Genomic DNA, 17,318 nt, shown 5'->3' on the forward strand with positions numbered 1-17,318 from the left:
GAAACATAAGGACAGTTGTGACTTAATCAATAACATACCCAGAGCATCATCCCAGAATGTCCATATTTGGACAAGGTGACTCACACTACAGCCACTCATATTATGAGAAAGGTGTCAGGAAAACATGGAAAATAGAGACTTATTTTTTTTTAATGCAGGAATTTCAGAACTATGAGAATACAGTCATGCGTCACTTAATGTTGGTGAAATATTCTGAGAAAGGTGTCCTTAGGTAATTTCATCGTGCAAACATCATAGAGTGTACTTAGACAAATCTAGATTATACAGCCTACTGTGCACCTAGGCTATATGGTATAGTCCTTACATTCTTATAGGACTACTGTCCTACATGCAGTCTGCCATTGGCCAAAACATCATTATGTGGAGCATGACTGTAATTGAACATCATCTTCTCTCATGTTCTTACAGTTTTTTTTTAATTTGTTTAGTTGGAGTTAGAATTGTTTTTTCATGAAAGGGAAGAGTAAATGTGTTCTGAGTAAACAAAATGATACCAAGAACATGAAAAACTTCAAGTACTTATTGAATGGCATGAATTATTTTCATAAGTAAAGAAGTAGATTAATTTGTTTCTGTTGCTATAACAAAATACTTGACACTGGGTGATTTATAAAGAAAAGAAAATGTATTATAGTTTCAGAGGCTGGGAAGTCCAAAGTTCAAGGAACACATGTGGTGAAAGTCTTGGTGGTGGTGACAATAACCCAGGAGTCTCACATGGCAGAAAATGGCAGAGCAGAGAGAAACTAATCTCTCATGTGCTCTTCTTTTAAAGCCCTCAGAACCACGCCCCTGACCACCACTTTTAATCGATTCACTAGGCATGGTCCTACAATCTAATCACCTCTTCAAGGCCCCACCTTTCAACTACCATAATAGGATTTCCCACCCTCAACAGTTACAGTGGGAATTTAGGCTTCAATGAGGTGCGGGACGGGGGGGGCGGGGGAGTGCATCCAATCTACAGCAAAAGGCTTCTTGACTTTACAGTGTAGTATGTCAGGGTTCAGCATACACATGTAATTAGCTAATCATCACTTTTTTAAAATCACAATTTCAAAACAATTACTTACCAAACACTATTCCTTTAGCAAATGGAGGAAACAATTCTGAATGTCGAAATAAGTGTTTATGAATTTGCCATAGTTCTTTGTGTAGTTTCTTAAAATCACTGTATCTCTTCCATACGATTATCTAAAGAGAGAAAAAAATTAAATGTGTATCTCACAGCAAAACCATTCATGTTCAGCTTTCTGAACAATAAATAATCTTTTCATTAAAGTGTTCAAAATTGTCATGAAAAGGCAAACGAATGTTCTAGCCAATATGGTTAACTGTCTGAAATTAACTAGTAATATTTGCTTTAAAAATACAAGCAGCAGTTCTCCCTCAAATTGTTCTGTTTTGGTTTTTAAATTTTACTTTAAACAAGCACTGTTTTATTCATACTGGAAAAAATATTCAACCTGGTAAAAAGGAGGTCTACACTATATAAAATGTCACAATCTCTTCAAAAACCAATTATTATTGGCGTAGCAATGAACTAGATGTCAAAACATGTATACTGTCTCAAAAATAACATGTTTATAAACATAAAATAATTAATTTAAGTAATTTTTACACACAAAGGACAGACTCAGCTTTTGCCTAAAAGGATAAATAAACTGAGTAACACTGAAGTCTTCTTGGCTGTGTGGCAAGTAATTAACATGAACATTTATATTTCATCAATCTTTTTTCACAAATCTCAATTTAACTAGTAATAAGATTTCTAGGGAAATGGTGAACCCTGATCAAAACATCACTAAAACTAGCATGTTTCAAAAAACAAAATAATCATCTATATCAGACAACACATAAAGTTAGTTTACCTTCATTAGTCTGAGTTTTTATTTTACCTTACTCAGATTGAATTAGGAAAAAAAACACTTCGTAAAGAAAAAGGATTTGACACATAGCCTTAATATCACTCAGTCAGCCCCTCAATATCTACAAAATCGGGTAAAACTAAGTTTTAAACCTCATTACTTAGTATACTGGGTCCTTTGCTTCCAAAAAGCCTAACCACCTCACTTCCAACAAACTCTAAGTTTTTTCATGGGCAACAGAGTATAACGTTAATGAGCAAGTATTAGGCCAGGCAGGTAACCAGGTCTGATTTAACCGACTCTTGCCAAAAAAACCTACTCTCTGCATGTATGAAATTCATCACCAAACTCTGTGTCATACTACCAATAACTCTACCTTGATTAGTAAGTTTCTTGTTTTTAACACAGTTATAATCCTAGGAGGCTAAGCACACTATAATATGAATTAATTTAAACAAACTCCCTCCTCCTAATGCTTCCCTTTTATTCACTTACTCAACAACAAAAATAGTCACCAAAACAAATATTTTCATGGCCCTACTTTGTGCTAGGCACCGTACTAGAAGAGATGAGAAAAATAGTCTCTGTCTTCAAAGAATTCATAGTCGTTGCGTGTTCTGACTCCAAAGAATTCATAGTCTAGTTAGGAAGAATAAGCTGACACAATAAATAAAATACATCATAAGACAGCTTGATAAACGTGGAAAGGAGAAGCCCAAGAGTGTTATGGAAGAAGCACATAAACCAGCTTTGGATATCTGAGAAGGCTATTTATAGAATCTATTATCTTAAGGAAGAGTCCTGAAGAAAAGTGGTCATTAGACCAAACAAAAATATAGTAAAGGGAGAGAGGTGGGGTTGGGGATGAAGCTTTTGTAAGGAGAGAGAATACCAAATATATATTACCAGAAATTTCGGTTTTGCAACTGAAAAAATGGTGATGCCATTCCCTGAGGTGAAGAGCAAGTAAGAAGAAGCAGTTGAGGCAAGAAAGAAGTTCAATTTTAGACATATTTTATTTAGGTCACCTGTGAAGCATTTAATTGGAGATGTTCAATAGGACAGACAAGTTTGGGATTTAAGATTAAGAACTGAGCAAGATCTATTAATTTGGGAGTCACCAGCTGATAGGTGGTAGTCACTAGAGAAAGGTTTCTCAGCATTTTAGAGAGATGAGGGGTCTAACAACGAACTGATGGGGAACTCTAACACCAAAGGACGAGGCAGAAGTAAGAAAGAGGAAACAAAGTGCAAAGAGCCATAAGGCCACTGGGATGGAAGAAGAGATTTTACTTTAAATGGAAGTGAATGAGACAAATGCTGATCGCAAAGAATCAATAGTTCCAGTAAAGTTTTTTGCTTCTCTGAAGTTAATTCTGATACATAAACATAATTCAGTCATGAGAAGAAAACCATGTTATTCTTATATTTTAAAATAGATCAAATTATGGTAGTACTATTGCCAAGGGATTAAGGGGAAATGCCTGATGAGATTATGAAAGCAAAATCTTATAAACACCTTATGAACTCAACATTACGTAAGGCTAAAACCATTATGAGCTATACATGAGAGCTATGAAAAAGACTGAAGCTCGTGGAAACAATTAAATTTGCAGATAATATTTCTATTCTAGTTAAGGTCATTTCTAAATAAAGGAAGAGTAACGTAAGGGGCAAAATTTAACAATTTAATCACAATACTGGTTAAAATATCATGGTACAGAGGCTTCCAGGCAAGATGGAGGAATAAACAGTCCTCAGCATCACTCTCTCCCACAAATCAATCAATTTACAACTATAAAAAAGCAACAACAGCCAAGCTGGGGCTGCTTGAGCTCAGAAGAAGAGGAGGAGAGACGTACAGAGTGCATGAAGGCAGGAGAAGCCACGATGAGAGAAAGAAAAAACCACTCTGACCATTCCATGCTGCAGCTGCTTTAAGGCTGGAGCTGCTGAATGCAAGGAGCAGGTGCTGGCAAAAGCCACAGCTGTGCCCTTCAGATGGAGTTGCTTAGAGGCGGCAGGGGAGAAGAGAGCCTTGGTGGCCCCCAGGCCAGCAAGACCACTAATAGGGTTTCCATGGACCCACATAGAAGCAAGGAGCTGTAACTGAAAAAAGGAGCCACTCAGAGGCTGGTGAGTCATCACAGGGACCAATGAATGACCCATCCCATGGGAAGTGTTTGCAGCATGGGCAGTGAGGGAGACGGGCCCACCAGGGGAACACTATGGCACAGCAAGGACAGCTGATCAGCCCCCAATCAGTGTAGGAACACTCAGAGTAGACTGGTCAGGAATATAGAATTGCATGGGGTACAGTTTGATGAAAAGAGTCAGGGCCAGATCAGAGTTTCTACACAACCCAGGTTCCCTGGGTCTCTGGAGAGCCGGAAGTACCTATAAAGTCAACTATTAACAACTAAGCTGCACAAAAAGTCTTCCCTAAGGAAGCAGTAGCAAAGCAGCAATTTAGCTATACCACACAGCTCAAGTACTGATCCTCACAGGAAGATCCTTCATTTTAGAAGTAAGCAAAGGACAAAAAATTAGTTCTGGCCCAAGCACACCACCAGAGCCTCGGGGCCTGCCAGGGGACCTGAGGCCTGCAGCCAGACACCAGTCCCCACCCACAACCAGGCACACCACCAGCACCTCAGGGCCCACCTGGGGACCTGAGGCACAGAGCCAGGGATCAGACCCCCCTCCTACAACCAGGCACACCGCCAGTGCCAAGGAGCATGCCAAAAACTTCACCTCCGTGTGGGCGGCCCACCACAGCCACCACAGTAACCACGGCTACTGCGCAAGTGGCTAGATGCCACAACCACCTTGCAGATGGTCTGCCAGCCACTGGAGTGCATGGACACAAGGAGAGTCACCAGCAGAGAACAAAGAAAAGAAGAGTATGTCTCTCTCCACAAAGCTCATTCCAGAGTGACAGAAGAAGCATCTGCTCCACGATAATATTGGGGGACCTGAACACACCTTTCAGCATTGGACAGATCATCTAGGCAACAAATCAACAGAGTAACCACTACTCTTTCAGAAGGAGGGAAGAAATCTAGGGTAATTAGGGGAGGGAGAGGGGAAGGGGAGACATTGGACAAGGGGCATAAAGAATAACTACGATTTGTAACAATATATATGCTTGTAATATTGATTTGATCAACATGTCTCAACATTGAACCCCAAAAATATGTATAATCAATTATGATTCAATAAAAATTTAATAAAAAAAAAATCATGGTACATAAACCAGGAGATAGGCTGTCAGAGAAAGAATTAGAACCCCCAGGTGATGGTCCATGTTTCTTCACCACACCCTTATTTATTTACTCACATATTCCTTATTCTCAGCACTAGAACTGCAGAACCAAAATGCCTAAGAGCACTGCAAACTGTCAAATCTATTGCCTTCTTTTCTTCTTACTCCTTTTAAGCTTTGAAGTCTCTAGAAATCTTCAGAATGGAAAAGTGAGCAAAACACTTCCACTACATCAGCAAGTATTGATGTTTATATGTGAACTACACAAAGCCCCCAAAGACACAAAATCACTTCCTCTAATAAATGTTCAATACTTCCTCACTGGAATAAAATAGCTGTATAATACCTATTGCTTAATTTAACCAAACCTGTATAAATTTCTTATTCATTAAAGTCACTCTAAAAAAAATTTCTCCATAAAATGTTAATTTAGTAACAACCATATATAAAGTACAAATTTAATAAAATTTTAATTTTTCATTAAAACATTCCCTTAAATATTTTTTACATACAATAAGTGTTTCTTTACAGATAATTACACTTAATGACACCAAAAATTTTTAGATCCCTGTATTTTACAAAATCACCCAATTCAATTAACTTTGTCCTTTTTACTCTCATAACATACTTAAAACTTGCTGGATCATCTTTTCTTGCAACCAACACAACTACCATACTATTTGTTCATGGATTTTCTCTCCCTGCTTTTCAAGAATCTTTTCTTTCCTTTGACGCATTTCCGAATGTCTACCCATTTTCTAAAACTATCTTATTTATAAAAGGATTTGTAAGTTAGAGATTTCCAACACAATACATAGAAAGTTCTATTTCAGTTCTTTTCATTTACCAGATTTCACCAGTGAAATATGCTAACTATAGAGAAGCAGCTGTAGGTTGACTTGTTTAAAAGGTGGAGGTTCTGCAGGCTGCTCATGTCCTAGAGAACCTACTGAATGAGAGGCCACAGGTTAACTACTACTGTCTCCCTGCAGGTTCAACCACGCACTTCTTAATAAATAAAAATTTAGAGAAAATTTAAAAAATATAAAAAGGAAAAAAAGGAAAGCTGTCCTGGATAATTTTAAATTATTTACTCCATGTGAGTATTTTTTAGCATTCTTAGGAAGAAAATGCTGATATCTGGCGGCATGTGCCAAGGTATATATATAAAAGAAAAACAGCAAAAGTTCTCCAGTTTTATAGCATATTATTAGCCCTACATTTTGCTGGGCTAACAGTATATCTACCAGTCATCAATAGCCCTTGAGAAGTCTGACTATATTTTAAAGCAGTAACTACATGAATTAGTTAACAGTGAAAGAAAGTTAAAAGAAAGGAAATGGAAACAACTTCTAAGTGGTGAATTCCTCTCCTAAATGATAATTATAACATTTACATAAAATAAATGAGAAACTAAAAATACTATTGTAATAATTTCAAGGTTATTCTATACTTTAAGAAGCCAACTAGATAGGAGAATTTTTTTTAATGTATACCATTTCTAACAAAGGACCATGCAATTGTCTAACTAAAGGACACTTACAAGAGTTTTCTGATGAATGGGTCACCAACAGCTGTTATTATAAAAGAGTTTTCCCCAAAAGAGGATTAAGGAAATGGCAGAGAGTATGTTCATGGATAGGATGGTTCAGGATTCTCCCTGGAAAAGGGGAACATCAAGCTACAAACTACAGCACAGCAATCAGACAATGCATTCAAGGAAACAACCCATTTTCCATTTTAACAGAGTTGTAAATTTTCAAAAGCAGAATAGCCAGATATAGACTAGTAATTCACATCATTAGTAGAATTATAAAGAACAGTTCATACTAATCAATTGACACTTAAGTACAAAGAGTACTTTAATTAACCAATGGTACAAATTACTTTCACTGGCATATATACCCTTTTCTTCCAAAATAACTCTATTATAATATGCTATCTGACTGGGGGAGAGAGGCAAGATATCTTAGAACTCATGAGGAAAATAGTATGAAATCTTTTTAAAATGTCTTTTATTGAACTTTTTAATCATAGAACAAAAACAAATATCAAATCAAATACAGCAAGAGATGGCAATGTATAAAACTTAAATATTATCTAAATCTGGGATCATACACTCAAACCAACCAGTACCAAAAAATCAACTTAAAACGTATGAATCATGCCAGGTATGTCAGTAAGGAGCAGTGGGGCCTGTGGCTAAACAGAAGGTACATGACCCACCTAAAGACATTCAAATTCAGTTGGGGGAAAAAAAATAAAACACTGAAGCAGAATGAGGGCTGTACACTGACAGCATCTGTTTTAAATACTTTAGTGAGGAAAAAGATCCCCAATATGTCCTAGTCTTAGTGAAAATGAGCGGAGACCAAAATTAAAGTAAATCAAGAAACATTAAAAGAATCAAGCTCCTCAGTAAGGATTCCTAAAAATATACAACAAGCACAGAGTAGTTGCAAACAGAGAATTCCACAGTTTAAGGCAAAAACATAAAAGGCTTGTATCACTTTAGAGAGAGGAAAAGGAAAAAGAAAAAAGAAAAAAAAAATGCAAAGAAGAGTCAGCAAAAGAACTACTAACTTAAAAGAAACATATACACCCAAAGCAGTTTTCCAAGATGTCAATATGTCAATTCAATATAAAAGTGAAAGTGGGTAAAAACCCATATTTATTATTAAAATATTTAAAATTAATACTAGTTTCCAAATACTTCTCTTTTTTTTAAATAGGCATCATGATAAATATCGGTACTGCACTAATACTGAAATCTTATGAGTAGTTACCAGAACAATTATCACTTATTTAACAGCACTGTAACTCCTCAAATTCTGATTTATAGAATTTAACACCTACTAAAACTTAACACCTACTTAGTAGGTCTGAAATAGCTGTGAAGACAATCTCCACAATAAACATACATATGCAAAGTATGACATACAAATAATGCAGGAAGTTTCCTCAGTAAAGCATTTAACAGAATTTTTATCAAATGTACAAAATAAAATTTTCATATGGATAAACATGTTACCTCCTGGACATCCTCTGGATTTCTTCGTGAAACAACCTAAAACAAAACATACACAGAAATATCTAATCATTATCAAAATTTAAGATTTGGCATTCATATAATTATTTTCAATAGTACTTGTATAAAAAATTCAATTTGCTTAAAAGAAAATAAATACTCTATCACTTACCCAAAACTCAGCTATATAAAAACTTCACTATCTGAAATACTAAAAATTAAGCAAAGAAGCAGCTAAAATTAAGTCCACATGCTAAAGTTCATGTATTACATTCACAAGAGGATGCCTCCGGCCTTTACTCTGTTTAACATAGTTCTAACAAGTTTGTCTACCCTCCTTCCCAGCCTACATATGAATTAGAAGTATAAAAAGCAGCTGCACTTGGGCAAAGTATACAAGGGATCTCTCTGTATTATTTCTTACAACTGTATGTGAATCTACAATTAACTCAATAAGAATTTCAATTTTGAAAAAAAGCAACTATAATGCTCGAACACACCAATATCCATGAGAAGTGATTACTGGCCACCTAATGCTGAAAAAGAAAACAAAAATAGAATAAAAAATTATATACAAGCATTCAGGGACAAATATCCCTTTTATCAATATTTTCTCAGTAAAGAGGAAAAGAGGATATTCTTTCAGACTTCTGATTATAAAGGCCATAAAATCTAACATCAAGTAGAAAGACTTCCTCACAAAACTTTCGAAAGGAAGAAGGCTGGGTGCCTAAATCATCAAACAGCATTGTACAGTGGGAAAAATCTCACATTAGATTATATAATACCATCTATGTAAATGTGCAACTAATGAATTTGAAGCTATAATGATGTATTTTGCAAAAATAAACAAAAAGATACATCAAACACAGTAGAATGTTTGTCTATGGGTAGAAGGAAGAAAACTCTTTGATGACCAATGACCATATACCACAAACTGGGGATTATGTTCAATTTAACTCTACTTCTGAGGTCCAAAACAAAAACAAAAAATACAGGATTGCTATGAATTGAATGTTCCCCCCTACCTTCCCCCCAAAAAAACTCATTGAAACTTGACTCCCATTGTAACAATGTTAAGAACGTGGAAGTCCAATTATGGAATTTCAATGGTGGGGGCTGTAAGAGATGACTGAATTTCAAGGACTGTGCCCTAGTGAATGGACTGATCCATTCACGGAGTAATGAGTTGACAGTTTAATAGGCTGTTATGGGAATAGTTCTGATGGCTTTATAACGAGAGCAAATAAGAAGGTTTGATATAGTCATGCTATAGAGAATCACCACCCAGAAGAAGGCCCTTACTAGATGCATCCCCTAACCATAGAAGTCCCAGCCTCCAAAACCATAAGAAACAAAATTTACTTCTTATAAATTGCCCAGTTTCAGGTATTGTTATAAGCAACAGAAAATGGACTAATACAAGGATTTAAAGTCAGACAAACCTTGGTTCAAATTACAGTTTTCCACTTACAAGCTCGATCTCATCTATAAAACAGGGACAATACTACCTGTCTGGACTGGCTGCTGTAAACATCAAATAAGAATACAGCAAGAACTCCATAAATAAAAAGCTAGCTCCGTCTCTCCCCTACCAGAGTTTAACTATCTTGAAAGGTCTCACCTACGAATTCCAGAGAGTAAAGGTTTCCAATTTCTTGCCACTCCATTCTGCAACTTTCAGAATATATAAATTTGGTGAAAACTCTTAGCAATTTTCATTAATTTATAACAGTGCTGTCCAATAGAACTTTCTGTGATGATGGAAAGAAATGTTCTCTATCTGCACTGTTCAACAAAGTAGCCACTAGACACATGTGTGTGGCTACTGAGCCATTAAAATACAGATAGTTCCACTGAACGGAATTTTTAACATTATTGCATTTAAATTAATTTAAATTTAAATAAAAATAGCCACATGTGGCTACTGGCTACCATCTTAGACAAAACAGATTCAGAGCAAGAGGCTAAAACAGGTAACTAACAACCATATAAAGGGTACTTTAAAAAGTTCATGAAAGATTCACATTGAACCATTGTGCAGTATATGCGTGTATTGAAACAACACACTGTACCCCACAAAAATGTACAAGTAAATGCTAAAATAAAATAAAAAGAACCAAACACTCACAAAAAAAAAAAGAAATAGACCTAAAAGAACATGTTAAAATAAGGATGAAAGAGTAGGCACAGTGAGAACTTGCATTAGAAAAATATATTGAAATGTTAACCAAAAAAAAAAAAAAAGATTCATATTATCTTTCAATTCTATTTTTCCACGAACTTTTTGAAGTAGCCTCATATTATTCAAATATTTGATTTTAGCTATTTTTTTCAAATCCTAGCCTGCCCCCCTACACACACCTTTCCAAAAGTATTTTTCACATAATTAAATGACTTAATTTTGCTTCCTGTAAGTTCTTCTTATATTTTGTAAAGTGTACTGAGAAGAAAAGTCATGGATAATCAATCCACTGATAATCCACCCACCAAAAACATTCAACACATGATCACTCACAAGGCTTATTCAGATGTATCTTACATTTTATAATTTATATTTTTATGAAAAATTAATAATTTCTTGAATTTATAAATATATTAAGGTATCTTACTATTCCTCAGCACATGCAAATGATCTTCCTGTGACATAAGAAATTATTCTTAGTTTGGTGTACAAGAACTATCACACTTTGGATTTTCTTCAGGTAAGCCACTCCTGGAAATCAAATATGTGTACTACATAAGCAAACATACATTAGTCATTCCCTAAGAACATCCACAATTTTAAAACCATCTTATCAGAAACAAGCAATTTGATTATGATTTCTCAGCCATCCTCTTAGTGTTTCACATGCTTCTGCTACGTACTAGGGCTACAACAGTGAGCAAAACAAAGTCCCTGGCTTCACGGAGGTCACAGTGACTGCATGTGTGGGTATGGGGTGAAGGGGGGTGTACTTCCCACACTTACTTTCATATCTCAGAGAATACTAGTGTCCTAAGCAACAGATTGGGAAGCACTTCATCCAAGACCCTTCCCATGACACTGAATCCTAGCTGTCTATACCACAGTGGCATCCCAGCAGCAGTCTAGAACATGGTTTAGTGATTTAAGACTTTTAATGTTTTCATGATAATAGAAGTAACTCATGGTTATTATAGAAAATACAGAAATCAAAATTTAAGTATTCTTAAACTATTAAGTGAAGGTCTTTAATTTTAGGCTTAACAAGATGAACAACTCCTCACCACTCCCAAATACTCCCAAAAGAAAGGAGAGAATTTACTTAAACAGAATTCAGAACACTAAACCAAAAGCTATTTGTTAAGTATTAACTATCCCTTTCCGCAACAGCACAAACAAGGCTTAGTGAAAATCATGTCTGGAAAGTACAGGGCTATACTTTCCTGATTCTCCTTTTTCCTCTTTCATGCTTTTGCTTCTTTCTTGGGTTCTTCTCCTTCCTTCTACCCAACCCCCAACACTCCATGAACACTCCAAGTATTAGATCCTGTTTTTTAGCCTCTTTTTTAATTCTCAAGAGAGAGTCTATATCTGTGCTGTCTAATACTATGCTAGGCTTGGGGGAAAAAAACTTGCCTTTTATACTGACATTTGGAAAACATTTTATATTAATGATTCATTTTATTCCCTATAAGTTAGGCAAGAATGGTTATCACGAATTCCCCTTTTACAGACGGGTAAACGAGGTGATCCCGTCTAAAATCACACGGCCATTCACCTGAATTTTCTGACTCCTAGTCTAGAGCTCTTTCCACTGGATATACTGCCTCCCTTAATTTATATATACCATTTTTCAGCAATAATTAAGTTTATTTACTTCCACAAAATCCTGTCTGTCACCTCTCCCAGGGTGACAGATGCAAAGGATTACTCAAAACCCATTTCTCCAGAGCAGTGAGAGGCCCAGAAGGGGTTAACCCCAGCAACAATTTCTTCAAGCAAGAAGAATTCGTAACCCCTACCAGGTTTTCTCTCAGTTTTTATTGTCCAGGCAAGAAAGTTACAGAAAAGGAACACAGGTGGTTACAAAAAGAACAATGAGATAATCATTGTAGCAACACTTAGTTCCCTAAGAAACTCAAAGAAAAAGCTGAAGACAAGATGAGGAACATCCCCCAACCATCAACCTTGAAGCCTTTAGCTCACATACTTTCCCATCATTAGGTTTAGCTGCACCAAGGACGACTGCCCTCAGAGCAAGCATTTTTGCTGTGTTATAATTTTTTTATATACAACAGAGACTTAAGTCCTGGGAAAGTTTCTTTTTTTCCCAAGCATTAGCATTTCTATGTGCAATTCTAAAAAGTTAGGCGATCCTAAAACTACAGGGCTGTGGCCCCACTAAGCTATAAGTTAGGCCCTATAAAATACATTTGCTTTATTAATGTTGGTATCCTCCACACCTGTCACCATTAGGTTTTATTTATTCTTTCACTTATTCATTCAACAAATATAGGCACACTCTGCTACCAGCTACTGGGGTACAATGGAGAATACACTGGGTCTGATTCCTATGCCACTACCTTATAAAAATAAAATCACTTCCCAAACATATTACCAAGTTCAACCACTTGGCACCCCACCATAAGGAAGCCAGTATTCTCATATATGTAATCTCACTTAAATACTTTAAGAACGTGTCCTTTGAAATGGAAACCAAAAGCACGAAATAGTTAAGATAACATGACTTCAGTCCACATGTTCATTAGAAATAACTCTTTCCAACTGTAATTCTCTTTGAAGTAACTGAAAAGTTAATGAAAAATAAGAATATCAGTCAAAAATCTGAGGGAAGAATATGACCATAATGAAAATGAATAAAATTGAACCCTCAGAACCAGATTTTCATTACTTTTAAAACTATGTTAGCAATTACCTCAACAAGTAATAAATCTAAAACAAAAATATTATAAATTCACTCTAAGACTGCTAGCACTTAGTAATTTTTTTCCAGGTGAATTTCAATAGTTTGTCGTAAAATTCAGCCAATAAATGCCAAGTAGTGATTCCTTTCATTTAAAGTTCATAAATTTCCACTGCAAGAGTTAATTACTACTTGCTCAGTAAGTACGCTGTATATCTTTAAGAGGCTCTTGCTATGGAAAATTTTATTGCCAAGTCATCTTGAAAATTATTACCCTAAAGCATGCTTCACAAACCATGCTGCATGTAATATCAGTATTCTTTAAAATCAGTGCTCTCATTTTTGGGCTTTTCAAGATTGCGGCGGCTGCGGCGGCTGGCGCGGAGTAGCTGAGGTGGAAAAGGTGGCCACTGGGCCTCAGGCAGCCGGGAAATTTGTGGACCTTCCTCTCGCCATCTCTTAAGGGAGGACTGCTGCTGCTGACCGGTCGTGGGGGGTGACCGCCACTTTGCCCCCGGCAGGAGAGGCTGCCTCATTTACAGGCAACAGCTTTGAAGTGTGGAGCAGGAAAAGAACTGTTTCTTAGCTGCAAAAGCGAGTCTCGAAACAGGGAACACGGCGCCAGGGCTGCTGTGGATGCAGCCAGGATCCCGGAGGCCGGGGCCGCGCTGAAGGCGGCCAGCTGCCCTATTCAGGATTCGAGGTTTCAGACCGGCATTAAAGAAGATTCCTGGGAGCGCCCGAGCGGCGCCGCGACTGAACAGCCCGAGGCGGCAGTGGCCGAGAACTGGGAAAGGCGGCAAACCAGAGACAGAGAGCGAGCACCCGACCTGGCACAGCACTGTGAGTGATCCCTGGCACAGCTCTGTTCGGGGGTGGATGCCCACGCGGCTCCCGCCTGCACCACCAGGCCACTCACCGCCCGGTGCTGCCTCCATTTTCCCAGGTGCGGGCAGCTCCACCCTGCTCGGCCATCACTGAGCCCTCCCACTTGCTTGGCCTGGCGCGCCGGGCTTTCCGGAGCCTGCGGACTGGCCTCTGCTCCCACTCCCTCCACGGTTCTCTGGCGGGGCTGGTGGCGGGGGGTGTCCCGAGCCAGTGTCGGGAGGGCAAGGAAGTACGGGCGGGCCAACTGTCAATCCACCATACCCTGGACTCCGGCCCCAGGTAAACTCCCTGTTACTGGGAGGCAGATACCATCTCTGCGGCCACCAGTTTGGAAAAAAGCCTAACGAATTTCTGGTTGGGAATAGTGTGGTAGGAGAGTTCCCAGGTCCGCTTGAACCTGCCGGAGACCAGGCTGCAGGTGGGCGCTAGACTCGGTCTATACTGGGGGGATACAAAGGTGAACAAGACCCAAGAAAGATCTACATAGTGCTACAAAGGCACCCAGAGAGACCGGTCGTCTGTGCCCAGCAGAAACCTGGTAGACTTCCTGGGCGAGGCGGTGCCGAGCAGGGTCTTGAAGGCCCAGCTGATAGACGAGGGGTGCAGAAGACACGCCCCAGCCCAGCACAGTGCGCACAGAGTGGGGAGACGTGCGGCCAGGGAGGCGGAGACTCGACAGAAACCACACACCCGGTGGGGTCGCCACTGCACGATCTAACAGCCTGGGCCAGAGCACACGGAACAGGGAGAAGTCCTGCACAGGAAGTGAAAGCTCAACAGAGATCACACACCCTGTGGTACGTGATCCACCAGCCCAGCAGAGTCCAAGCTGACGAGAAAGGTGGCTCCCCGGAGAAGCCCAAGACCCGAGGCAACCACACACACAAGGCACTAGAGGCCAACTGAGCAGTCACGGAGGGAGCCATACGAAATTGGCAACCATAGCAACATCCTAGTTAGTCATTAGTCTCAAACCGGTGAACTGTGAAACCCCCGGCCACAATGAATAAACACCAAAAAAAAGATACCAGAAATACAAAAAATCAAGAAAGTACACCACCAAAAGTTAATAAATCTCAAACTCTAGATCCTATAGAACAAGAAGCCCTTGAAATGACTGACAAGGAATTTCGAGTGATAATTCTAAGGAAACTGAATGAGATACAAGAAAACTCAGCTAGACATCATGATGAAATGAGGAAAAGTATACAGGATCTGAAAGAGGAAATGTACAAGGAAATCAATGTCCTGAAAAAAAATGTAGCAGAACTTGCTGAACTGAAGAAGTTATTCAACGAAATATAAAACACAACGGAGAGTTTAACCAGCAGGCTTGTCGAAGTTGAAGAGAGAACCTCTGAACTTGAAGATGGGCTGTTTGAAATAACACAAGCAGACAAAAAGAAAGAAAAAAGAATCAAGGACATTGAAGAAAATCTGAGAGAGATATCAGACAACCATAAGCGAACAAATATCCGAGTCATGGGTATTCCAGAAGGGGAGGAAAATGGAGATTCCATTGAAAACATATTCAACAAAATAGTGGCAGAAAACTTCCCAGGTATAGGAAAAATCACAGATCTTCAGATCCAGGAAGCTCAACGATCTCCAAATGTATTCAACCCAAAAAGACCTTCTCCAAGACATGTCATAGTCAAATTGGCAAAACTCAGAGATAAAGAGAGAATCTTAAAAGCTGCAAGAGAGAAGCGTCAAATCACCTATAAGGGAGCCCCAATCAGACTAACATCAGACTTTTCATCACAAACCCTAAAAGCTAGAAAGGAATGGGATGATATTTTCAAAATACTAAAAGACAAAGATTGCCAGCCAAGAATACTCTACCCTGCAAGGCTATCCTTCCGAAATGAGGGGCAAATAGTATATTTCTCAGACAAACAAAAACTGCGGGAGTTCACTACCACACGACCACCCTTACAAGAAATCCTCAAGGGAGTACTGGGTTTGGTTCCTGAAAAATAACTACCACTGCCATAAAGACCCAAGAAAAATCTAAACCCGCTAGTATAATAAAAATGGCATTCATGAAGAGAAAACAAGCTAACAAAAACACTATCTACAACCTAAGGAACCAACAAACACAGAAAACAAACAGTAAATCAGAAAGCAAGGAACAAAAGACACCTAAGACAACCAAACAACCAATAAAATGCTAGGAATAAATCAACACCTTTCAATAACAACTCTTAATGTAAAAGGCTTAAATTCCCCAATTAAAAGACACAGACTGGCTGATAGAATCAAAAAGCAGGACCCAACTATATGCTGCCTACAAGAGACCCACCTCACCCATAAAGATTCACACCGAGTAAGAGTGAAAGGATGGAAAAAGATTTACCATGCAAACAGAAAAGAAAAACGAGCTGGAGTAGCTATTCTTATATCTGACAAAATAGACTTTAACTAAAAACCATAAAAAGAGACAATGAGGGACACTACTTAATGATAAAAGGACTGATCCATCAAGAAGACATAACAATCATAAATATGTATGCACCCAATGTTGGAGCACCCAGATTTATAAAACAAACTCTATTAGACCTAAAGAAGGAAATAAACACTAATACCATAATAGCAGGGGACCTGAACACCGCACTGTCAATATTAGACAGATCATCTAGGCAAAGAATCAGTAGAGAATCACAAGATCTAAACAAGACTCTAGACCAATTGGAATTGGCAGATATCTACAGAACATTCCACCCAACAACCTCAGAATATTCATTCTTCTCAGCAGCACATGGATCATTCTCCAGGACAGATCACATATTAGGTCACAAATCAAGTCTCAATAAATTCAAAAAAATTGGAATTATCCCATGTATCTTCTCAGACCACAATGGATTAAAACTAGAAATTAATAACAAACGAAACTCTGGAAACTATACAAACACATGGAAATTAAACAGCATTCTACTTAATGACATATGGGTCCAAGAAGAAATCAAGCAGGAAATCAAAAAATTTATTGAAACTAATGAAAACAATGATACATCATACCAAAACCTGTGGGATACTGCAAAAGCAGTATTGAGGGGAAAATTTATTGCATTAAACGCTCACTTCAGAAGAATAGAAAGATGGCAAGTGAACAACCCAACACTTCACCTTAAAGAACTAGAAAAACAAGAACAATCCAAACCTAAAGTTAGCAGACGGAAAGAAATCATTAAGATCAGAGCAGAACTGAATAAAATTGAAAACCAGAAAACAATTCAAAAGATCAACGAATCAAAAAGTTGGTTTTTTGAAAAGATAAATAAAATTGACAAACCATTAGCATGGCTAACAAAAAAAAGAAGAGAGAAGACACAAATAACAAAAATTAGAAATGAAAA

At 38.0% G+C, this 17,318-nt stretch overlaps 1 protein-coding gene across 3 annotated transcripts in view; it reads right to left on the reverse strand.

Moving 5' to 3' along the window:
• RPS6KC1 (ribosomal protein S6 kinase C1) overlaps positions 1-17,318 on the reverse strand; it is a 207,038-nt gene that overhangs the window by 178,965 nt on the left and 10,755 nt on the right. For 2 of the 3 annotated variants that reach the window (XM_063114827.1, XM_063114824.1), the window contains exons 2-3: positions 8,186-8,221; positions 1,095-1,215 (exon numbers count right to left, since the gene is read on the reverse strand). In XM_063114827.1, the coding sequence (XP_062970897.1) occupies positions 1,095-1,215; positions 8,186-8,221 (157 nt within the window). The remainder of the gene's footprint in view (positions 1-1,094; positions 1,216-8,185; positions 8,222-17,318) is intronic. The other variant, XM_063114826.1, reaches the window with a different exon arrangement.

The sequence above is a fragment of the Cynocephalus volans genome, chromosome 11 (assembly GCF_027409185.1).
Source record: "Cynocephalus volans isolate mCynVol1 chromosome 11, mCynVol1.pri, whole genome shotgun sequence".
Lineage (NCBI taxonomy): Eukaryota > Metazoa > Chordata > Mammalia > Dermoptera > Cynocephalidae > Cynocephalus > Cynocephalus volans.